Here is a 24,727-nt window from a genome sequence, read left to right as displayed (position 1 = left end):
TGAACGTAACTCCATTTTGGATTTATATTTTGTATTGTATTAATACGAACGCTATCGCGAATGTCTAACCCGTCAATTAAATGACGAAACAATAGTCTGATCATAAGCTACACCTACTAGAGACCACGCTAGCTATTGCTTGCTCAGCAGTTTGTAAAATGTTTGTTCAGCAAAACCAGAACGCATGTGTGAAAGATAAGAACTGTAAAATGTATAAAGGTTTGCTCCAGAGGGGGCGTGGCATGCAGTTGTACTAAGCCGTTGTCTTAGCTGCATCTTGCTGGCAATAAAAGTCTATCTTTGCGGATCAGTTGTCTGGACCTCCTTACTGACAGAACAGACTGATGATATAAAAGAGAGAGTCGTGCGGAGCTTCACACTGAGCGCATAGACTGATGATATACTAGAGGGGATAGTGCAGAGCTTCCTACTCAGGGCACAGACTGATGACCACTAGATGTGCGGAGCTTCACACTGAGGGCACAGACTGATGACATCACTAGATGTGCGGAGCTTCACACTGGGGGCACAGACTGATTACATCACTAGATGTGCGGAGCTTCACACTGGGGGCACAGACTGATTACATCACTAGAGGGAGGTGCGTGCGGCGCTTCTCACTGAGGGCATAGACTGATGATATACTAGAGGGGATCGTGCGGAGCGTCCTACTCAGGGCACAGACTGATGACATCACTAGATGTGCGGAGCTTCACACTGGGGGCACAGACTGATTACATCACTAGAGGGCGGGTGCGTGCGGAGCTTCACACTGAGTGCATGGACTGATGATATAAAAGAGAGAGTCGTGCGGAGCTTCATACTGAGAGCACAGACTGATGACATCACTAGATGTGCGGAGCTTCACAGTGAGGGCACAAACTAATGATATCACTAGAAGGCGGTGCGTGCGAAGATTCATACAGAGGGCACAGACTGATGACATCACTAGAGGGAGGTGCGTGCGGAGCTTCACACTGAGGGCACAGACTGATGACATCACTAGAGGGCGGGTGCATGTGGAGCTTCACACTGAGGGCACAGACTGATGACATCACTAGAGGGCGGTGCATGTGGAGCTTCATACTGAGGACACAGACTGTTGACAATACAAACAAGAAAGGAAAACAACATTTTTCCTTCCTGTAGTTCCTGCTTTCTCCCTCCCTTCTCTAGCATTCAAGAGGCTCTCGCCTCTTTCCGAACCTAAGAACGAGCCCCGTATTAATTTCTAATCCTGAAAGCAGCAAACGTAGCGAAAAAAAATGTCTGCAGGAGCTTCTGCTCAGGTAGGAGATTGCCCCTAACTTCCTGCCCTCTCCGTACAAACCCTGCTGCAGCTTTCTAACCTGGGACACTGCAGAGTCAGCCCTGACTTAAGACCTGGGGCACAGAAAAGGCACCGTCTTAAGTATAAGGAGAGAGGAGGATTAGGAGTCCCCCCTCAAAATGAGATTTTGTGTCCCGGGTTCTTTGTGTAACTGGTTTGCAGTTGTAATCCTGTTCTGAGACTGTGCTATGTGACTGTGAATTATGTATTATATGTTGACTAAAACTGTTTTGTACTTATTCATTTAACTTGTCATTTTTGTTTTATGTTGATTTTTGCATGCTTTATTGTGATCCATGTTGAATGATTGGATCAGGGTTTGCAGAACTTAAGATGAAATACATACATTTATAAATTAATTATATTTACACCTAGAAAACTCTCCCACGTGCCCTGTTCAGCCCCAGCGCTGTAAACTCTCCTGATGTAGATGATGCATAAGGTACTGAATATGGAAGGGTATGTATTTCAGGTCTCAGTAACTTTTGAGGACATCGCTATCTATTTCTCCCAGGAGGAGTGGGAGTATTTAGAAGAAGAGCAGAAAGAGTTTTACAAGGATGTGATGAAGGAGAATTATCAGACGCTCAGCTCATTGGGTAAGGGGTAATTTTACATTATTTTCAGAAGATCTGATACATAATGAATAACCGTACTGAGCATGAGTGTGTAAGCGAGTGTTGAAGTATTCATGTTGCATCCTGTCAGCTGTATGCATGCAGGGGTGAGGTGATCAATTAAGGGGCTCAACTGGTGGAGGTGAGAATGAACATTACGTGGGAGGAAGGGAATCAGCAATAGGGAATGGGGAAGGCAATGAATGTATGGTATATGTGAGAGAAATTAGCAAGTTAACTAGCACTGGAGGTGTGTGGTGAAAGGGAATTTGTGCCTGGTTAAAAGAGGACGTGAAAGATGCGATTCTGCTCTCCAAGCCTTCTAGTCTTGGATACTCCCTCCCTCAAAACCCAATTCTCAAAGTTCATTTTTTTCTTCATTCTGGTTCTGGATCTGTTTTCTCCTCTCTCAGGCCTAAATTATCCCTCAACTTTGCCCCCCACTCTGGGATGCCTCTCTGTTCTTCTCCCATTTCCAATCCACTTATTTTCTCCTTCCTCCTGCTATTTACCCCATTTCTGTTTCCTCCCTTTCTCTCTTTCAGCATTTTAAATCCCCTTCCTCCTTATCCTCTTCTCATTTCTCTTTCCCTTTCTCATCTATCCACTGTTTCTTACATTTTCTTTTCCTCTTCCACCATCCTTTGAGTTCTGATCATCATCCTGGATCTAGCAGAGTTGCTTACGTGTAACAGGTGTTCAAGGACAGCAGGATGTCAGTTTTCGCACTTGGGTGACATCATTCAGTGAAGCCCGATACAGAAAACTTATGTCATAGTTTCTAGAACTTTCACCATGTCTCACTGGCATGCCATCATGCCATGCATCCATGCAGGGTCCCTTCAGTCTTTTATATTTTATCACAAAACCCAAAAACCAACTACAAGGGGAGATGGGTAGCTTCATGAGGCTTGACATTTTGCTGCCCTCGGATAGCTCCTGCCCTGATCCTTGTTTGTTTTCTACTTCTGAAGCCACTAGGTCTCAAGGCAGTTCAGTGCTTTCTAGGATTTGCTAGTTATTACAGATATTTCATCCATCATTGTATTCTTATTGCTGCTTTCACCACCCTTGCTAAAAGAGGGACTAATACCAAGAACTGGCCACTAGAAGCATCTCAAGCATTTGCCCTCCTGAAATCTGCCTTCCTTTCCAAACCTGTTCTTCAAAGACCTGACACCACATGACCTTTTCTTAGAAGTCAATTCCACCTCTATGGGCATGGGTACTATTCTCTCTGTCCTCCAGTAATGGCAAATTGTTACCCTGTGCCTTCTATTCTAAAAAATTCTCAGAAGAAAGAAATTACAGCATTGGCAATTGAGAGCTGCTTGCTGTTAAACTAGTGATGAAAAAGTGGCAATTGTATTGGAGGACACCTTGCATCCCTTTACCAGCTTCACTGGCCTTTAAGAATCTGGTATATCTCCATACTGCCAGAAGACACAACCCGCGATAAGCTAGATGGTCCTTGTTCTTTGCCCGGTTTAACCTACTGGCCGGCTGCAAAAAAACGTTAACGCTGATGCTCTTTCTAGATTTTTTGACCCTGCGATTTACAGTGATCCTCACTATCTTCTTGAGCTGGTGTAAAAGGTGAGCTGAGTAATATATTATATGTAACAGAATACATAACACACTTATTTATAAGCATAGAAGTTTTTATTATAAGTCTGTGAATAAGCAATAAAAGCATACAAGATTAGATCTTTGCATTAAGAATATATATAAAGATACTTCCCCTCACAGCTTCCAGTGTGAGTCTTACATATCTTGGAAAAATAGAATCACAGCACTGGGAAATCAGGAACAGTTCATCGTGCACTTAATATCCACAAGCTTTTCTTCTGGTCTGTTCTTTCTCTGCTTACAAACAGTTTGAAGTTGGTCTTTTTATGTTAATTCTTCTGGCCTGTGTCCCTGTTTCTTCTATGGGCCTCTCCGAAATGTTCCTGTCATCTGCTGAGGTTTCAACTGTCTGTCTAATCATATCAGCAACAGTTAGGTGTGGCTAAGTTGCTACTGTCCTGTTCCCTGATAGTTGCACCATTAGCCTACTGAGAAACTGTTTGTTAATATATCTGATCTCATGACTTGTTTCTTGTTAAAAAGTAAGCGAAAAAGCATATGTATTCTCAGAACTTATAGGCTTGATGTCAAGCAATTACACTAGCAATATTAGTGATTATCTTTGCTCTACTAATTTCTATCGTGTTACAAAATTCTTCACGTAAATTAAATAACTCCTTAAATAATTTTTCCACAGCTGGCCAAGGTTAATGCAGTCACCCTGTGGTACCACTGGAATCCCTCCAGGAAAGACTTTTGTACTGAAACCTCATTGAAGGAAAATCTTGAAATGGGCTCATGATGCTAAACTGACTGGTCACCAGGGAATTTGTAAAACCTTAGACCTAATCTCCTGCAACTACTGGTGGCCCAGTTTAGGCAAGTATGTATGTGACTATGTATCCTCCTGCACTAACTGTGCACAAAATAAGACTGCTCATCCATGACCTCTTGGCCTACTCCATTCTTTACCAGTATCTCAGAAACCCTGGACTCATCAGCCTGTGGATTTCTTTACAGATCTTACCCCCCTCCCCTTCTCTGGGCATACTGCTATCTTAGTAGTCATCGATCGATTTTCCAAGATGGCCCATTTTGTTCATCTTACAACCCTATCTATAGCCCTGAGCTTCCCCAATCATTTTTTACAACATGCATTCTCGTTACACAGGCCTAAAAAACATATTGTCAGTGACCAAGGAGTACAAATTTACATCAAGGTTTTGGTGTGCCCTCTATAAAAAATTTGACATTAGACTTCTCATCGACATATCATCCCTAATCTAATGGCCAAAAGGAGAGGGTTAACCAGATCCTCAAGAAATTCCTTAGATCCTATATATCAGCCAGGCAAGATGACGGGATACAAGTGCTCCCATGAGCCGAGTTTTGTTACAATAATCAAGTGAGTGAATCCTCTGGGTCCTCCCCATTTTACATTGTGTACAACAAACATCCTAACATCCTCTTGGGTAACAAGTTTTATCAAGCAGGATATTAAGTTTTAATAAATGAAATGAAATATGTATGCATCTCACATATTGTTCAGGCCTCTCTTTCTCACCTTCAAATGCCTTCACTCTGCAGCTTCTCCTTACCTCTCCTCTCTTATCTCTCTCTACACCCCTCCTTGTGCACTCCACTCATTAGACAAGTCACTTCTATCTGTACCCTTCTCCTCTACCTCCAACTCCTGACTCAGTGCTTTCCACCTGGCTACGCCGTATCCTTTGAATAGTCTTCCTTAACTGGAGCGCATGCTCCCTCTCGTGCCATGTTTAAATCCCATCTAAAGACCCACCTTTTTGAAGCTGCTTTTAAATCTTAGGCCTGATTGTTTGCTTTTTGCCTTTTAACTAACTTTCTTTTCTTAACCATTATCTTACTGAATAAAGTATCCCAAGTCTCTTGTTCTGATTAGATTGCCAGCTCTATTGAGTAGGGACTGTCTTTTTTTTGTGTTTGAACAGCGCTGCTTACATAGTGTAGCACTATAAAAATGTTAAGTAGTAGTTGTCCACAGAGACTCCAGCAGCAGATCTCATCTCTTCCAATTTGAAAGAGATTTGAGAGAACACAGATTCTCTTCATGAGAGCAGCCAACCATTACAAAAGGAGTGCTGACAGAAAGTATAGACTGGTGCCTCAGTTTGCTGCTGGAGATAAGATTTGGCTCAGCACTACAAACATCCAATTCTAGGTACCCTCCTTCTGATTTTCTTCTAAGTTTGTCAGGCCTTATCAGATCATAAAACAACTTAACCCGGTGACCTACAAAATCTTATTATTCCTAATTCCTTCCACATCTCTCTGTTTAAACCACTCTTTTTCAACAGATAACTCCTAGAAAATCCATTCTCCTGTCTCATTTGCCCCAGTGCAGAGACTGAGATCAGTAAATCATCAACTCCATGGCAAATGCATAAAGCGATATACTAGACGAGGCAGTACAGCCAATTTTATAACATTGACCCTACCCAGCAATGAAATGGAGAGTTGGGTCCACCTCGCTACATCTTTTATTATTTTCATTAATAGTGGAGCACAATGATCCATAATAGTCCAACAATTCCCTCAAAGCAAGAATAGATTTTGAAATATCCATGAAATATAAAAGTCCATCATCTGCATAAAGTGAGACCTTGTGATGACCTCTTCCCAGTTTTATTCCCTGAATAGTCTTAGAGGTTTGAATAGCCCGAGCCAATGGTTCTGTCACCAAATTAAATAAATAAGTGGATAGGGGGCCCCCCTGCCTTGTTCCCCTCTTAATACTGAACGGGCAGATCACCCCCCCCCCCCCAAAGACTACTCTAGCCCTCGGCCCTGACTATAGAGCCCGTATCCAAAACATAAATGCCTCTGGGAATCGAAAATGCCCCAGCACCATAAACATAAAGGGCCATGACCCCCTATCAAATGCTATAGCTGTGTCAACTGATAGAATTGCTCCTGCCAATTTCTTTTTAGAAATATGTAGAATATTAAATAAGCGTCGTGTATTGTTAGTTGACAAATGTCCTTTCAGAAAACCAGTCTGATCCGGGTGAATGAGGGTTGGCAGCCAGCTTAAGCGGAAGGATTTTAGCCAGCTCCTTCATATCGGCATTGATCAATGATATCGGTCTAGATGAGGAGCATTCCAAGTGGTCCTTTAGGTCTTTTATATAGCAATACAACGAGAGCTTCTGTCAAAGTCCCCACCTCCGCCCCAGGGATGCGCAGGTGGTTAAATAGCACGCTCAAATGAGGGACAACCAGATCCGTGAAGGCTTCATAAAACTCACTTGGAAAGCCATTGGGCTTTTACTGCCCGCCCATGTTTTTATCGCCCGAAGGACCTCATTCCCTGTAATGGGGGCTTTGAACTCAGTGACTTTCTCCTTAGTAAGCTTTGGTAGCCCTAGAGGTTCCAGAAAATCTCACCTTTGTCTGGCTCACGCTGGGCTCTGTATAGCATGGAAAAATCTGCGGCAAACTGCTTATTGATTTCAGAAGGCAAATGTTTAATATTCCCCCGATGCATCCCTTATACCATAAATAACAGAAGTTTCCTGCTTTGCTCTAATCATTTTTGACAATAAGGATCTCGCCTTTCCCCCTCATATTCATGTTTAGAATAACGAACCTTTTTGGTTTTCAAAATCTGTAACTGTTTCAATTTTTTTGTTCCAAAGTTTTCACCTTAGTTTCTAAATCTTTTGTTCCTTTTGCCTATGTTGGTTTAAATGACTTGCATAAGATATTATAGCTCCTCTAACCACCACCTTAAGAGCCTCCCACCTTAACATGGGGCTGAACTCCTCAGGAGGGTTATGAAGTTCATTAATCCCAGATCACTATCACTCATTTTTTTTCCCTAAAATCCTTCCTTTCCAGTAAAGAAGCATTTAATCTCCATGGTTATACCCTCCCTGAATTGGACTTAATCCAAACGTAATTGAACCTGCATAGTGATCTGATGCAGTACTTCATAAAATATCTGCATCTAGCATTGTGGTTGCCTGCATTCTATTACATAATAAATAATCAATACAGCTATAGGTTTGATGTCTGTGGGAAAACAAAGTATAATTTTGCCATTGCTGTTCTGCTCTTGCCAGATATCCACCAAATTAAACAGTTGCATAAGGTTCATAAGACCTCCCTTTGCTTCACTGCTAGCTACATGCGTGCGAGAGTGGTGAGCAAGTAGATTGACACCACAGGTTCCAGTCTTCCCCCCCCCCCCCAATCTTGTAGTATCAAATTCTAGAAGAATCTTGCTCAAATGACTGTAAAAGTCAGACTGACTACACACAGCCACATATGTGATGTCTGGCCAAAAGTCTGCCCTGGTAGCTGTCCAGGTCAAATCTTGTTAGATGAACTTGCAGTGGGAGGAGTGAGGAAGCTGCTACATTTGACCCACTGTAGTGAGTAGGAAAATTGATTATTATTTTGTCATAGATTACACAACACAAGTATAGAAGTTTTACTTATAAGTTTGGGAATAAGCAATAAAAGATACAAGATTAGAGTTTGCATTAAGGAATATGCATATAAATACTTCCTCTCACAATTCCCAATGCGGGTTCGAGATATCTTTGGAATACAGGAACACAGCACCGGGAAACCAGGAACAGTCTTCAGGCACTTCATTAACCACTGTATTGTCCAAAAGCATTTCCTCTGATCTGTTCTTTCTCTGATTTCAAACAGCTTGAAGTAGGTCTTTTATGTTGATTCTGCTGACCTTTGTCCTAGATTCAATCTTTACTCTGGGCTACTCCCATGTGTTCTTGAAGCCCCCAACTGTCTGTCCTTATCATATCAGCAAATAATTAGGTGTGGCCAAGAGACTACTGTACTGTTTTCTCTGATTTCTGCACAGTTAGCCTCATGAATAACTGCTACTTAATATATCTGATCTCATGACTTGTTTTTTGTTACAGACAGGCTAGGAAAAATGTCATATTTATTCTTAGAACTTATAGGCCTTATATCAAATAATTACACTCATAATATCAGTGTTTCTATACTACATTTCTTTCTATTGTGGTACAAAATTCTTCACGTAAGCTAAGTAGTTGCTTAAAATAAGTTCCCACACCCACCCAGGACCTTTTCAATTGTTCATGCTCTTTAGCCACTAAATGCGTTTCTTGCAAAAATGCAATTGACGCACATAGTTTTTTTAATATATTGAATAGTTCTAGACCTTTTTCACTGGTGAGGAAATTCCCTGAACATTCAGAGAACTATCTTTAAATCACGGTACATCTTAACTCACTCCTCTAATATTCCCATCGTATGTGATGACATAGGCAATACAATTCAATAAAGCAACAGCGGCTTCTGAAAGATCATTTTTGTGAACCATCTACATATCTTCAACCTCCAAAACTCTTGGCTTTGGTGTGAATTTCTTCGCTCCCCTCCTCCCCCTAATCTCTTCCCTATCCCCCTTCCACTCCCTCCTCCTCCCAACCAGTGCTCCAGCTCCTTAATGAACAACACACAATAGAAGACGAAAAGACCATCCACTGTCTGCAATTTGAACAAAGCTTAGTGCCCAGTGGGGAAAACATCACAACCTGGGCACCAGCTTTGCAACTCTAAGCACAAAACAAGACAAGTATGCTCTGTAGCTACCAAAAAAATAATGACAAAAATAAAGAGGGGAAAAATCGATAGAATACCGCAAAATTCTATATAACAATTAGTACAATGAGACCGTAGTTCCAATAAGTCCCCCAGTAGAACATATGCCAGACCGAAGGATGGGAAAAGTAAAAGTTATCTTGGGTCATGTGGTCAAGTTGAGAAAGTCTCCTCTGCCGTCTCCATTTTTTTGTGGCCCATACACGCCAGCAACTCTGCCAGCTATTTTGCAATGTCACAGCACACTTAAAGCAATTCTCTCACACATCCCCCAGTATCACTGCCAGAATAAAAAAATACAATATCATAAAAAAAAAACCAATTGGAAAAACAAAAACAGGATTATCCGCTAACAAAGGGTCCTCTTGACTTCATTCCCAAGAGGCGAGGGTCAAAGGGCTCGGACATCCCAGGCCAGTCACTCATATAGTCAGTCCCAGGAGATCCCCAAAGGATAATTGGGCATAAAAGAATAAACAAGAGCTTCACTACCAGTTAGTCTAACCATGGCTCATCGACGTTCCGCTCTGAGACAAAGGTTCTCCTGCTTCAACCACGAAGTGCTGCGTGGCTTCAACTGCATCAAAAAATATGTTCTTACTGAGCGCCAAACATTTTCAGCTCGCTGGATACAGGAGGGCGTATATATACCCGCGCTGCCTCAGTGGTTTTTTAATCTTGACAAAACTTGCTCTCTTCTGCACGCTTGCATGGACCTTGTTCATGTAGTGATGAAATTGTAGACTCAACTGCTAGCGGCCTGCCACCGTGGGTCGGTGGGAGAACTAAAGCTCTTTGTGCCTGCTCGATCTTTAGGTGACCGTCCTTGGTTTCCAGGATGAGCACTTCAGGTATCCATTATGCAAAAAAAAAATAAAAAATTAAGCGCATGCACTCCCTCGTCTGCTTGGGAAGGCCCACAATTTGAATGTTTTTTTCGGCGGCTCCTGTCTTCAGAAGCTTCGCCGAATTTTCCTGCCGAGTCGAGACCTCTGCAATTTGCTATTAATATTAGAGGTAAGTTTTTCTGAAAACCACGCTACAAGAGATGTTTGAGCTTTTGCGGTATCCATAGGAGTTGCAGGTACAGGCCATTCCTCCTCCAATGCAGACTCCTCTCCTAGGCTGCTACTTCCCAAAGGTTTTAAATTTGTTTTGCCTGGCGGTTTAGAGAACTTTTCAGGTCATAATGCCAGCAGGGACTTCCCCGCGATTCCTTGTTAACTTTCACCATTGTTCTTCGCCAAAATCTCACTTTTTTTCTTGATGTTTTAAATAGGCCTGGGGAGCACTGCTGTTTTGGTTTCTGCATGCTAACCATGCGTCACGTGACCCTCCCTGCTACATTTTCTGAAGGGGTTAATAAACAGGTGGATAAAGATGAATGGGTAGATGTGGTGTTTTTGGATTTTCAGAAAGTGTTTGACAAAGTCCCTCATGAGAGGCTTCTAATATGAAACTAAAATTCATGGGATAGGAAGCAATGTCCTTCATGGACTACAACTGGTTAAATGACAGGAAAAAAGAGTAGAATTAAATGGTCAGGTTCTCAGTGAAAAAAGAAAACTGGAGTGCCTCAGGGATCTGTATTTGGACCGGTGCTTTTCAATATATATAAATGATCTGGAAAGGAATACGACGAGTGCGGTTATCAAATTTGCGGATGACACAAAATTGTTCAGAGTAGTTAAATCACAAGCGGATTGTGATAAATTGCAGGAGGACCTTGTGAGACTGGAAAATTGGGCATCCAAATGGCAGATGAAATTTAATGTGGACAAGTGCAAGGTGATGCATATAAGGAAAAATAACCCATGCTATAATTACACAATGTTGGGTTCCATATTAGGTGCTACAACCCAAGAAAGAGATCTAGGTGTCATAGTGGATAACACATTGAAATCGTCGGCTCAGTGTGCTGCGGCAGTCAAAAAAGCAAACAGAATGTTGGGAATTATTAGAAAAGGAATGGTGAATAAAACAGAAAATGTCATAATGCCTCTGTATCGCTTCATGGTGAGACCGCACCTTGAATACTGGGTACAATTCTGGTCACCACATTTCAAAAAAGATATAATTGCGATGGAGAAGGTACAGAGAAGGGCTACCAAAATGATAAGGGGAATGGAACAACTCCCCTATGAGGAAAGACTAAAGAGGTTAGGACTTTTCAGCTTGGAGAAGAGACGGCTGAGGGGGGATATGATAGAGGTGTTTAAAATCATGAGAGGACTAAAATGGGTAAATGTGAATCAGTTATTTACTCTTTCGGATAATAGAAGGACTAGGGGGCACTCCATGAAGTTAGCAAGTAGCACATTTATAACAAATCAGAGAAAATTCCTTTTCACTCAATGCAGAATTAAGCTCTGGAATTCATTGCCAGAGGATGTGGTTAGGGCAGTTAGTGCAACTGGGTTTAAAAAAGGTTTGCTTAAGTTCCTGGCGGAGAAGTCCATAAACTGCTATTAATCAAGTTGACTTAAGGGTAGATTTTAATATCTGGATGCACCGATTTTATAATATGCATGCGCATGTTAAAATCGATGGGCCATGCGTGCTGTATTTTGTAATCTGTGTGCGCATATGCTCGCAGTGCGCGCAAGGGGGGGGGAGGATTTTTGCATACCTTGCTCAGCAACGCATTTTGCCATTCACCCAGTTTCCTCCCAGTCCACTCCAATTAAGGAGCGGACTGGGAGGGAACTTCCCTATCCCCTACCCTAACCTCCCTTCCCTTCCCCTCTCCTCCCCAACCCTTAAATCTAAAAACTTTATTAATTTTTTGTTTTAACCTTCTTTGCACAACTTACTTCAGCTCAGGAGCAGAAGTGAGTTGCGTGCGCCGGCACAGTGAACAATGGCGCTGTCCTAACTCGCCCTCCGGCCTGTCCTTTCCAACAGGCCCGGTACTTGAGCACATACCGGCCTTTACGCCTGTGGCCAGGCCTCTGGGAAGATTCTCCCGGCGTGCATAAGGCCGGAATTTACGCACGCTGGGCATTTAAAATCTGCCCATTAGTGAATAGCCACTGCTATTACTGACATTTAGTAGCATGGGTTCTGTTTAATGTTTGGGTACTTGCCAGGTACTTGTAACCTGGGTTGGCCAATGTTGTAAATAGGATGCTGGGGCTTGATGGACCCTCCCAGTGTGGCATATCTTATGTTCTTGTATTCCCAAGACACAGTGGGAAGCCAGATGGGAGGCTTCATTACCAAAACGTCTGCCAGCTGGGTTTATCCCCGATCTAATGTGGATAGAGGCCCGCTGGTGTTGGTGACACTTTTGGAGTTATGGAAATCAATTTGCATTACAGCTCTTTTGATTATTGTGTTGTACTATGTTTTGCACAGCTTGATTATGTTGACTCTGTACGATTGTGGGTCATGATGTAAACCACAAAGACTTTTGGATTGGCGGAATAGTGGTCCTTAGTGGTGTTGTTGATGGATTTCTTTAGATTCAAATGGTTATCGAGGATTACTCCTAGATCTCTTACTTGTGTGATCCGGGAGTTGGGGAGTGTCTGATCTGTCCGGGCCGAGTGATCGGGGGAGATTAGAAGGATTTCAGTCTTGGCTGTATTGAGAACCAGGTTCAGGCTGGAGAGGAGGTGATTAATGGACTTGAGGCAATTTTCCCAGTATGTGTGACATCTGTTTCTATAAGCTTCAAGTTCTGAAAAGACTCAAACCCCTTCTTCATTTCCAGGACTTCAGAACAGTCCTACAGTCAACGCTGTTCTCCAAAACTGACTATTGCAATGCTCTCCTCCTGGGGCTACCCGTTTCCGCCACCAAACCACTACAGATGCTCCAGAACGCAGCAGCTAGAGTCTTAACCAACACCAACCGGGGAGCCCACATCACTCCCATACTACGAAACCTACCCTGGCTGCCAATAAAATTCAGAATCTTACACAAGGCACTCACCATAATCCACAAAACCATCAACTACCATTAGACCTTCAGATCCCATTCCAACTCTACGCATCTGCAAGACCCATCAGAGATGCATACAAAGGAACTCTACAAGTCCCTCCAAATAAATACACACGCCTAAATTCCATCAAAGATTGTGCATTCTCCACAGCGGGCCCACTCATTTGGAACAAGCTACCGAATGACCTAAGAATGGAACCCTGCCTTCTAACCTTCTGAAAAAAACTTAAACCCTGACTTTTCCTCCAAGCCTTCCCCTAATCTCTAAAATGCCAACATACCTCCCAACCAGGATCCACCCCACTAACTAGTCACTCGGACCATTCTCAGTATACATATATATCTACCCTCTAGGTTTTTGCTGTACTTCTACTTCCCGGCTACTCTAGCCCCCCAAGTTCGATACCCTTGTTATATGTAACTTGCTATTGCCTTTTTGTTATATGGTTATTTATTTAGTTAGTCCCTACGTTCCATGTAAACTGATCTGATATGAATCTTTTCATGAAGGTCGGTATATAAAAATGTTAAATAAATAAATAAATAGTGAGAGAGAAATGAGGGGAGGGGGAGTAGACGGAGAGTGAGAGTTCTGGGACAGGGTTAGGAGGGAGTGTGAGAGAACAAGGGAGAGTGTGTGAAACAAAAAAATCAAGGAGGTGATGGGAAGTGAAGTGAGCCAGGCAGGTGTGGACTGGAGCAGACAAGGGGTGAGAGAGTGCCAGAGATGCTGACTGGGGGGGGGAAAGGCTTTTGAAGAGAGAGGGGACAGCCACAGAGTGTGGTGATGAGAGAGTGCCATAAAATCCGAATGGCTCACTTTCTTTTCCCATTGAGTCCTCTGGAGTTGGAGTGCGTGAGAGACTTGAAAGTTTTTTCATACGCGGGGGACTTGTTTTTGGCTTCCTGCCTTTCCTCTGAGCTGACAATCCGTGGTGAGCATGGTGAGTTTGTTTCCTCCACCTTATTCCAGATATTCTGGGTGTCATGAGGCTCACGCATATGAAAATGATTGTGGGAGAGCTAATGCAGCGTTCTCACCCCAGGACAGGCTCCCGACTGTCCCCTCCTTGTCACCCCTGATATTATCTTACGCATTGGCACGAGGGGAAGGAGCCGTACATCAGGGATGAGCCGGATCAGAGGAAAGAGAAACTGGGAGAAGCAGCTGCTCAGGTGATTGCAGGCATAAGAGGGACCAGGGGGTTAAAACTTGCTGAGAGGAAGAGTGGAAGGAGCAGCTGGGAACTGCAGAGACCCTGCACAACCTCCACTGGAGAGCTCTCTAATCGCTCACATGAAAGCTGCTGAAAATAAAGCCTGAGTGAAATGTCACTAAAAATTATCCACAGTGCCTGATGAAGTAACAGCGGAGACTGCAATTCTGTGAGTCATGAGACTCGGGTCCTTACCTCAGATTCCACCTGAACTCAGAAAGCCAGGAGTCTGGGGAATGTAGTACAATTGAGAATCCATCTTGATTTCTAGACACATTTTAAAGGAAGGAAAAAAAAAACCCCTGCTTCGTAGTTCTGTGCACCCTGTCTCATGCTGTCTTTTGCGCAGAGACTTATCAGACACCACTAAATCATCACAGACTATTGTTGGGTCGTAGGGAAGACATTCCCCTGCTCTGTCCAGGCAGATGAAAAGTTGTATCAGTCACGGCCTTGGTCTGCCATGTGGTTCCTGTTTGCAGTCTGTGGATGTACCAGGGGGATCCTGTGGTCGGCTTTGAGTGGATAACCTCTCTCAGCTGTTGGTGAGAAGGCAGAGAAGACTGAGATATTCCAGGCAGGTTTGCGGTAAGTTGGCCTCTGAGGCTGGCTCAGGCCTCCTCATGCAAAGCGATAAGACCACCTAGAGACAGGGAAGAAAGGGCAGAGGTTAGCTGAGTTGTGTAGTGTGGTAGAAGCCCAGCTCCAGTGATGTGGCCTTCCTGGAAGTGACTGTGAGAAGTTGTGGGCATTGTGCCAGGACTCTGGAAACCTGGACACAGCCATAATCTGCTGGTGTTGCTGTCGCTAGGTGTTGAAGATACTACTGACTAGGGGAATCAGATCCCCATTCCCTCTTTCCTTTATCGCCTCTTCCAAATGCCCCTTTGATCCCCCACTTTCTTTCTTTCATTTCCTCCTTCATCCAATCCCCTCACGCACCCTGGTCCCCCCCCCCCCCCCTCCTCCTCACAAACCCTTCAGTCATCCTGGGTCCCCCATGAACCCCTACTAACCCTGATTTACTCCCCCATTCCTAGTTCACTCACTCCCCCACTTTTCCTGCTTCACTCATTTCCCCCCCCCAATCACTCTCCCTCTTTTACTCCCTCCTCCCATCTGATCCTCTCCCTCCCCCTAGTTCCCTCCACCATCACCCTCAATTAACCCTTCACAAACCCTGGTTTCCCCCCACCAGCCATTCAGTCACCCTGGTTCCCCCATGAATTCTGAACTCCCCCTGGTTTACTTCCACCTCCCAAGCCCCTCCCTCCCCCTGGTTTTCTCCGCCTCCCCCCCCCCCCCCCCCGTTCACCCAGATTTACTTCCTCCCCCACCCCAGTTCATTTGCTCGCTCCCCCACATCCCCTGGTTCCCTCACTGCCTCCCTCTTGATCCCCATCCGGTTCAGTCTTCTCTTGCCCGCCAGTTAACTTTCTCCCTGATCTCCCCAGACCCCTCACTCACCAGCTCCTGTGAAGGCCCAGCAGCCTTGCAGTGTCTCCGGTGAGTCCTCCCTTCTTTCCTGCCAGGGCCTGAACCACGTGGTTCGAAGCACAATGCTTAAGATGCACCCCCCCCGCCCCTTATATTCCTTACTATACATTCAGCACAGATTTACCGAGAGTTAATAAGGCGGGAAATTAATATCTTCATTAATTGTAGTGTTTTGAGGGTCACTGTCAGACAAATATTAAATACATCAATAGACTGAAAGTACTTTAGATTAGCTTTTCATCCCTACTCCCTTAGAAATGTTAACTCGATAAACAAATCCGTAACTTAAGATGCAGAAAGTATGCCCAGCAGTGAGAGAGAGGCTTTCCCGTCTTTTGCACCGAATATGCATAATTATCTCCCAACTGGCGAGAGAGGTTGTAGGTGTGCACTCTGTGCAAAACGCTCCTCGCCCTCAGAAAAGCGAAGTCCGATCTCTGGAGGCTGGAGTGACAGACCTGGAAGGAGCTAAGGGAGACAGAGTTATACAGAGGAGAGACCTTCAGGGATTAGTAGAGAAGTCCCACCTCCAATCTGGCAGCTCTCGTGCTGCCTTGGAGAGGAAAGGTCCACCTGGAAGGAAAGCATCAGCTTGATGAGGCAGGAAGCAATCCTGCAGCTAGGACCTGCCCTCAGGTGATGTGGTATCCTCTCACCCCGGGGATAGGTCTCCACGGGCGAGAGGATACTCCAGGAGAGAAGGGTTAGGACAGCCATTGTAGTTGGTGATTTTGATTATTAGGAAGGTTGATATTTGGATTTTCAGAAGGCGTTTGACAAAGTCCCTCATGAGAGGCTTTCTACGAAAACTAAAAAGTCATGGGATAGGAGGCGATGTCCTTTTTGTGGATTTCAAGCTGGTTAAAGACAGAAAACAGAGAGTAGGATTAAATGGTCAATTTTCTCAGTGGAAAAGGGGTAAACAGTGGAGTGCCTCAAGGATCTGTACTTGGACCGGTGCTTTTCAATATATATATAAATGATCTGGAAAGGAATACGATGAGTGAGGTTATCAAATTTGCAGATGATACAAAATTATTCAGAGTAGTTAAAATCACAAGCAGACTGTGATACATTGCAGGAGGACCTTGCAAGACTTGAAGATTGGGCATCCAAATGGCAGATGAAATTTAATGTGGGACAAGTGCAAGGTGTTGCATATAGGGAAAAATAACCGTTGCTGTAGTTACATGATGTTAGGTTCCATATTAGGAGCTACCACCCAGGAAAAAGATCTAGGCATCATAGTGGATAATACTTTAAAATCGTCAGCTCAGTGTGCTACAGCAGTCAAAAAAGCCAAATAGAATGTTAGGAATTATTAGGAAGGGAATGGTTAATAGAACCGAAAAATGTCATAATGCCTATATCGCTCCATGTGATACCGCACCTTGGAATACTGTGTACAATTCTGGTCGCCGCATCTCAAAAAAAGATATAGTTGCGATGGAGAAGGTACAGAGAAGGGCAACCAAAATGATAAATGGGATGGAACAGCTTCCTATGAGGAAAGGCTGAAGAGGTTAGGGCTGTTCAGCTTGGAGAAGAGGACGGCTTGAGGGGGGATATGATAGAAGTCTTTAAGATCATGAGATGTCTTGAACGAGTAGATGTGACTCGGTTATTTTCACTTTTTCGAATAATAGAAGGACTAGGGGGCATTCCATGAAGTTAGCAAGTAGCACATTTAAGACTAATCGGAGAAAAATTCTTTTTCACCTCAACGCACAATTAAAGCTCTGGAATTTGTTGCCAGAGGATGTGGTTAGTGCAGTTAGTGTAGCTGGGTTCAAAAAGGTTTGGAATAAGTTCTTGGAGGAGAAGTCCATTAACGGCTATTAATCAAGTTTACTTAGGGAATAGCCACTGCTATTAATTGCATCAGTATCATGGGATCTTCTTAGTTTTTGGGTACTTGCCAGGTTCTTGTGGCCTGGTTTTGGCCTCTGTTGGAACAGGATGCTGGGCTTGATGGACCCTTGGTCTGACCCAGCATGGCAATTTCTTATGTTCTTATGGGTGGCTGGAGGACGTGAGGATCGCTTGGTAACCGTGCCTGTCTGGTGTGAATGTGATGGATCTCTTGCATCACAGAGAGAGGAGGAGCCAGCTGTCTTGGTACAATGTTGGTACTAAGGACATAGGGAAGTGTAGTAGGGAGATTCTGGAAGCCAAATTTAGGATTTTAGGTAGAAAATTGAGATCCAGACCCTCCAGGGTAGCATTCTCAGAATGCTTCCCCTTCACGCGCAGGTCCCCAGAGGCAGGCAGAGCTTCGGAATCTCAGTGCATGGATGAGACGATGGTGCAAGGAAGAGGGATTCAGTTTTGTTAGGAACTGGGCATCATTTTGGAGCAAGAATGGGGAGGTCATTACACACTCTAAGATATATGCAAATAATTTTATAACCAGTTATATACCAGCAGTGGGGAAGGAGATGAAGATTGATTGAAGAAAGTTCAATTGCCATTATTGCCTGCCACTGTTGTTCAAATATTAAATGAGCCAATTACAATATTTGAATAAGCCATGGCAATAAACAGTTTTGGCTAAACTCAAAGCCCCAGGGCCAGATGGCCTAGACAACTGGGTTTTACAAGAATCTAAACAAACATGTAGGTGAGGATCTCCAGGCCACTATTTAATATCCCTCCTACAATCAAACTTCCAGTGAGCATGGGGAAGCAATAGTAACAGCAATCCCTAAAGGTGGGAAAGAGCCATTGAGGCCCACGAGTTATATCGACCCATCTCACGTCTCAATGTGGACATTAAGTTGTATGCCACAATTATACAATAGGCTCAAGCATTGATATCCAAGGATCAGGTGGGTTTCTTCAGGGCAGATGGGCCACTATGAACATCGTCGGAAATGTTAATGGCTTTGGAAGTCGGCCACGATAGAGGGGGTGGAAAGCCCAGTGTTATGGGATTGTGATGCAGAAAGGGTGCCATGGGGGTCCTTTGTGTAGGGACTGCAGGCCGCATTTTAGACTTCATAAACTTCGGAAGTGATATGGCAAATGGGCACCTGTTGGAAAGATTTGTTTCTCTCCCCAGCTACTAGCAGAGGTGGCCCATTATTGCCCTTGCTTTTCATATTATCTTTAGAACCCTGTTCTTTACTGAAGTCCAGTCCGGAGGTTCACGGTATACCGACAGCGCAGAGGATATTGAAAACCTGTACTTTTTGCAAATGATAGCCATTTGTTGCTAGCATGAGCAACCACATCTCTCCCTGCAGCATTTGACATTATTAAACACTATGGTTTTAGCCTTCGAATGTAAGTTGAACCTAGATAAAATGCAGGTGATGGATGTATTGGGCCCTCTGAAAACAGATTGGAGCAGTTTTTACTCCTGGGGGAATTCTGCACCAAAAAATTGAAACTTCTGCACACGCATTTTCTAACTTCTGCGACATTCTGCACATTTGTCAAAATAACCCAGTATGTTTGGCAAATTATCATTCTGCATTTCAGTGCAATCCAGTACTTACATTTTTCTCACTTAGGGTCTGTAGCACCCTAGGCAGACCAGTGTAACCCCGCCCAGCCCACCCTAGTTACAGTGATAGATTATATAGAGTCATGTTCTAACTTGTACAGTGCACAATTCTCTGGATTGTGTCGTAAATATAGACACTTCCTGGCTCAGCTGTACAGGTTTTTATATAACTTAGACACACATACAATATTAGATACTTTGGCAGCCACGTGGAAAAGTGATTTGCGCAAGGATTTGGATGGGGGTAGTTTATGAACTAGTACAATGTTAATGTAAAAATCTACGGAAAATGTGATTTTGCAAGAATTATAACTATTACACAGAAACAATAATCTCTCCGGTAAAGGCGATGCGGATGAATATTATAAGTACTGCTCAATGTAAGAAATTGGCCATTTCTAAAGAATGCATCACTTCACCAAAAGACAAGCCTTAACCAGCAGAGAGGACTTAGGTACTCATCCCAGCAACATGCCTGAAGGCACATGATTTAACAAGGCAAATCCACAATGAACGGATATAGGCTTTTAGTCATGTTTGCTAACAATCAAATACCTCCACCCCAAATGTTAATATCCCTGGACATTCCCACAATGTACTAGAGTGGCAGAGGAAATCAAACATTGTGATTCCAACAGACATCGAGATGTGGCAGTCACAAATGTTTGGAATGCAGAACTGCAGACCTGAGAACACAAAAACTTTAGAATGCGATATGGGAACCAGACTTACGCACTTTAGACTGGGACATGAGATGGCTTTATAACTTTGAACAAGATGCCTAAATACTCGAGGCGTATAATTTAAGCGATCTATAACCTTTTCTTGGTGTATACCTGGGGAGGGGAGGGGGAATGGTTTGTTGAAATTGTTCACTGTAATCTCGATGTTGTGTTGAAGAAAACAGTTTTTTATAAAAAAAAAACCCTAAACACTTTCCTTCTCCTCCAATAATTCATAATGTTTACTTTTTATGTAGGAAAGGATGATCCCAGAAACAGTAATACAAGGAATCATCACTGGGAGTTCAGTAAGAATCCAGAAGCGAACAAGATGTTATCAGAAAGAGATGACGAGGATACTTCTTCCTGTTCTGACTGGGGGGAAAAGTGCTGGAATCAATCCATCACAGAAAAGAAACAAAGAAACTCAACAGGAAACTCAGCTCTATGTGGGCAAAGTGCTGGAAATAGCATACATACAGGGGAAAACCAGAAAAGCCAGACACCAGAACAAAGATGTTTATGTGAAGTATGTCAGATATGTCTCAGGGAACCTGTAACTCTGAAATCACAGCAGAGATCTCCCACAGAAAAGAGACCAGTCTGTGGGAAAAATGTCAGTGGGGAGGGACAACAGGATCAAGAGAGAGCCCACACAGGAAAGGCACCTTTAACATTTGACTCTGAGAAAGTTTTCAATAGGAAAAGAGAACTGTTGCATCATCAGAAAATCAACAAAAAAAAGAGAGTGTGTACAAGAACAAAATATAGTATAGGTCTTATTTTTAAAGAAAGCCTCACAAAAAATAAGAAAAGTTACACTAATGAAAGAATGTTTCCAGGTTTTGCTGCTGACAAAAGCTTAATTCAGAAAGCAAATTTTTCAAGACACCAAAATTTCCAAGGAGAGAAGCCAATTTTAAGTGATAAAATATATGTTGGAGAAAAGTCTTCAGAAATACCAAAAACCCCTTGCTGGTGAGAAACCATTACCTCGTACTAAATCTGAAAAATGTTTCTATAAGACAACAGACCTCTCACAACAGAAAATACAAATAGACATGAAACCATTTGCATGTAGTGAGTGTGGTAAGAGATTTGTTGGAAGTCACATTTCTCAAGCCACCAGAGAATCCACACAGCAGAAAAACCTTTTACATGTACTGAGTGTGGTAAAAGCTTCAGTTGGCAGTCATGTCTCACAAGACACCAAAGAATCCACACAGGAGAAAACTCATTTCCATGTACAGTTTGTGGTAAGAGGTTCCATATGAAGTCCCTTCTTAAAAAGCACCAGAGATTCCACAAAGGAGAGAGCTCATTTGCATGTCTGGAGTGTGGAAAGAGCTTCAGTCAGAAGACTTGTTTCAAACGCCACTTGAGAATCCACACTGGAGCGAAACCATTTACGTGCACTGAGTGTGGCAAAACTTTCAGCGATAAGTCAAATCTTAAAAGGCACATGAGAATTCACACAGAAAAGAGACCATTTACGTGTACTGAGTGTGGTAAGAGCTTTATTGAGAAGGGAAATCTCACATGGCACCAGAGAATCCACACGGGTGAGAAACCATTTAAATGTGCAGAATGTGGTAAAAGCTTCTGTTTCAACAAGCAATTAAAAAGACACCAGATAATTCACACTGGAGAGAAACCATTTACATGTCCTGTTTGTGGTAAAAACTTCCGTTTGCAGGTATACCTCACAGACCACAAGATAATCCACACAGAAGAGAAACCGTTTACTTGTAGTGAGTGTGATAAAAGATTTAGATTGAAGAAAAGCCTTAAAAGCCACCAGAGAATCCACACAGAAGAAAAACCATCTATATGTATTGTATGTGATAAGAGTTTCAGTACCTACTCAAAACTCATAATACACCAGATTAGTCACGCAAAAGAAAAACCATTTAAATGTACTGAGTGTGATAAGAGCTATAGTTTGAAGGCATATCTCACAAGGCACCAGAGAATCCATACAGGATTAAAATCATTTGTGTGTCATGAGTGTGGTAAAAGTTTCATTGGAAAAGGAGAACTTGCAAGGCACCAGAAAATCCACACAGGCAAGAGACCATTTACATGTACTGAGTGTGGTAAGAGTTTCAGTTGGAAGGCAAGCCTTACAAGCCACCAGAGAATACACACAGGACAGAAACCATTTTTTGTGTTCTGAGTGTGGTAAAGGTTTCATTGGAAAGGGAGATCTTGCAGGCCACCAGAGAATACACACACAAGAGAAACCATTTTCATGTATTGAGTGTGGTAAGAGCTTCCGTTGGCGGAGAAGCCTTACAAACCACCAGAGAACACACTCAGGAGAGAAGCCATTTTTGTGTACGGAGTGTGGTAAAAGTTTAATAGGAAAGGGAGAACTTGCAAGACATCAGAGAATACACACACAGGAAAAACCATTTGCTTGTACTGAATGTGGTAAATGCTTCAGTTGGAAGACAAGCCTTACAAGCCACCAGAAAATACATACAGGAGAGAAACCATTTTTCTGTACCGAATGTGGCAAAAGCTTCAGATCAAAGACTTATTGCAAAACACACCAAAGAATCCACACTAGTGTAAAACCATTTGCATATACTAAGTAAGGTGACAGCTTCATGGAAAAGTTGGGCTTTATCAGGCACTAGAGAAGACACACAGGAGAAAAAAATATTTTCTATACAGACTATAGTAAAAGCTTTCTAGTAAGGGTAGATCTCACAAGGCACAAGAGAATCTACTGTTTGGTGACTATTTGCATGTACTGAAAATCGTAAGTGATTCATTTTGGAAAGGCACATCTCACAAGCCACCAGAGAATTCACATAGGAGTGAAATCCTGCACTGATAAGAGCTCATTAAGTTCATGAGGAAAATGTGGCAGACTACACTCCAAATGAATTATGAGGATGGACATTTCCAATATTAAGGTCCAGTGAGAGATTTTCCAGGGAGATTACCTGTCACTGCTTGCTTATTTATTTATTTATTTATTTATTTATTTACAGTCATTTATAGACTGCTCATAAAGAGAACCTTATCTGAACTTATGTTATTAAGCAATAAAACACATACTTACAGAATTAAACAAAACATGTTAAAACAAATACGACTTCAATTATTTGAAACTGTTTATAATCTTTTTTAAATTACTTTTTATTCAACAAAGAATACAATAAACTGACAATGTATGTAATATATACATTATGTAAAAAAACTGCATCATAAAATACAATTGTGACCTATTAGAACATTAGTACACAACACAGTACAAACATGAAACTGTTTATAATCTACTATGGCACACAGTTCGGGTGGGAGCTCATTCCAAAGGGATGGACCCACTATGGAGAATGCTGTCCTCCTTGTAGCTTGAAGATATTCTTTGAACGATGGAACAATAAGTAGGTGTTTGCCTAGACAATGTTTTTGTTGGCATTAAATCCACTGAGTACTCATTAATTCCTTGTATTATGGAATTCCCCTTAATTTTAGAGCAGTAAATCCCCTACCGAAGGTATCTCATTTACTATTTGTTGATGATTTGAAACTGTACAATTCTTTTGATACTGATTTAGCAGAACTCCTTGTGGTGAAGAGTTTCTCAGATGTCATCAGAACAACATTTGGCTTGGACAAAGGCAACATTCCTTAAAGCGAAATTAAGCAAAACTGAAATCATCTCCTTGACTGAAGTTTACAGTATAAAGGAACTGGAGCAGGAAGCTTATCGGAGCAAAATGCAGATCAAATATGAAGAAAACAGGGAGATGTTGACAGAGCTTGCCCCAATAAGCTTATCGAAAAAGTTTTGCCGCATTGACCCGATTCCCCTAAAATATTACTCAAAAATTCTCTTATACCTCTCCCTTTATTTATTTGAGGATTCAGCACTATCAACATGTTAGATGTTTCTCTTAACTGCTTGTGGGTTCATTCCCAACGCAGTCTATTTGAAACACAGCCTGTGTCGGGGGGACCATGAATCTAATGACACAATTCATGTGGTTTGATGTTGACGAATGAACTCTCTGCTTGCCTGTACACAATAAAAGTGTTTTGCATTTGAACTTCGGGGACATGTTTGAACCTTTATGTCCCTTCTCCTTATATTGATTATCCATCTTTGATGGTTGGACTTTCGCCTATCTATCTATTTATCTATCTATTTATTTATTTATCTATCTGGTGAAGACCAGAACTGTGAAGGACTTCAAAGGGGCGTGGGATAAACACTGTGGATCCATAAAGTCAAGAGGCCGCCAATGAAGAGTGGGTGACTCGCCAGAATGATGGCTACTGCCTGGACACAATACCCTTATTCAATAAACATACACATGGTTACTGTGACTCCCAACATCACTCTAAGCTTCAACAGCAAGAGGAAATGTGGAAAAAAGGATTTGCACTCACAAAGCCGGGAGTAGCTGGCTTGTTTCGGCGGTTACTACCCCAAACCAAATGTGCCTGATACTTCACTTTCGATGCACATCCAGCATAGCTCTCTGCTCCAACGGCAGGGGAGAAGAAAAACTGATACTTCACGCATACCCAGCATAGCTTCAACGGCAGGGGAGAAGAAAAAAGGATTCACACTCACAAAGCGGGGAGTAGCTGGCTTGTTACGGCGGTTACTACCCCAAACCAAATGTGCCTGATACTTCACTTTAGATGCATATCCAGCA

General features: G+C 42.7%; 1 protein-coding gene and 1 long non-coding RNA gene across 2 annotated transcripts; both read left to right on the top strand.

Annotated features, from left to right (window-relative positions):
- Positions 1 to 702: 702 nt before the first annotated feature.
- Positions 703 to 10,540, top strand: LOC115081800. Its single transcript, XR_003853876.1, has 3 exons — positions 703 to 1,289; positions 1,803 to 1,929; positions 4,214 to 10,540. It is a non-coding gene; the product is annotated as an uncharacterized LOC115081800 (long non-coding RNA).
- A 3,666-nt stretch (positions 10,541 to 14,206) lies between these two features.
- Positions 14,207 to 22,648, top strand: LOC115081796 (gastrula zinc finger protein XlCGF26.1-like). Its single transcript, XM_029586170.1, has 3 exons — positions 14,207 to 14,280; positions 20,306 to 22,114; positions 22,236 to 22,648. The coding sequence occupies exons 2-3, from the start codon at positions 21,319 to 21,321 to the stop codon at positions 22,646 to 22,648; spliced, it is 1,209 nt and encodes a 402-aa protein (XP_029442030.1). The 5' UTR covers positions 14,207 to 14,280; positions 20,306 to 21,318.
- The last annotated feature ends 2,079 nt before the right edge of the window (positions 22,649 to 24,727 follow it).

This window comes from Rhinatrema bivittatum, unplaced genomic scaffold (assembly GCF_901001135.1).
Source record: "Rhinatrema bivittatum unplaced genomic scaffold, aRhiBiv1.1, whole genome shotgun sequence".
In the NCBI taxonomy this organism is placed as follows: domain Eukaryota; kingdom Metazoa; phylum Chordata; class Amphibia; order Gymnophiona; family Rhinatrematidae; genus Rhinatrema; species Rhinatrema bivittatum.
Note: the sequence above shows the minus strand (reverse complement) of the source record. Positions and strands in the feature narration are given on the sequence as shown.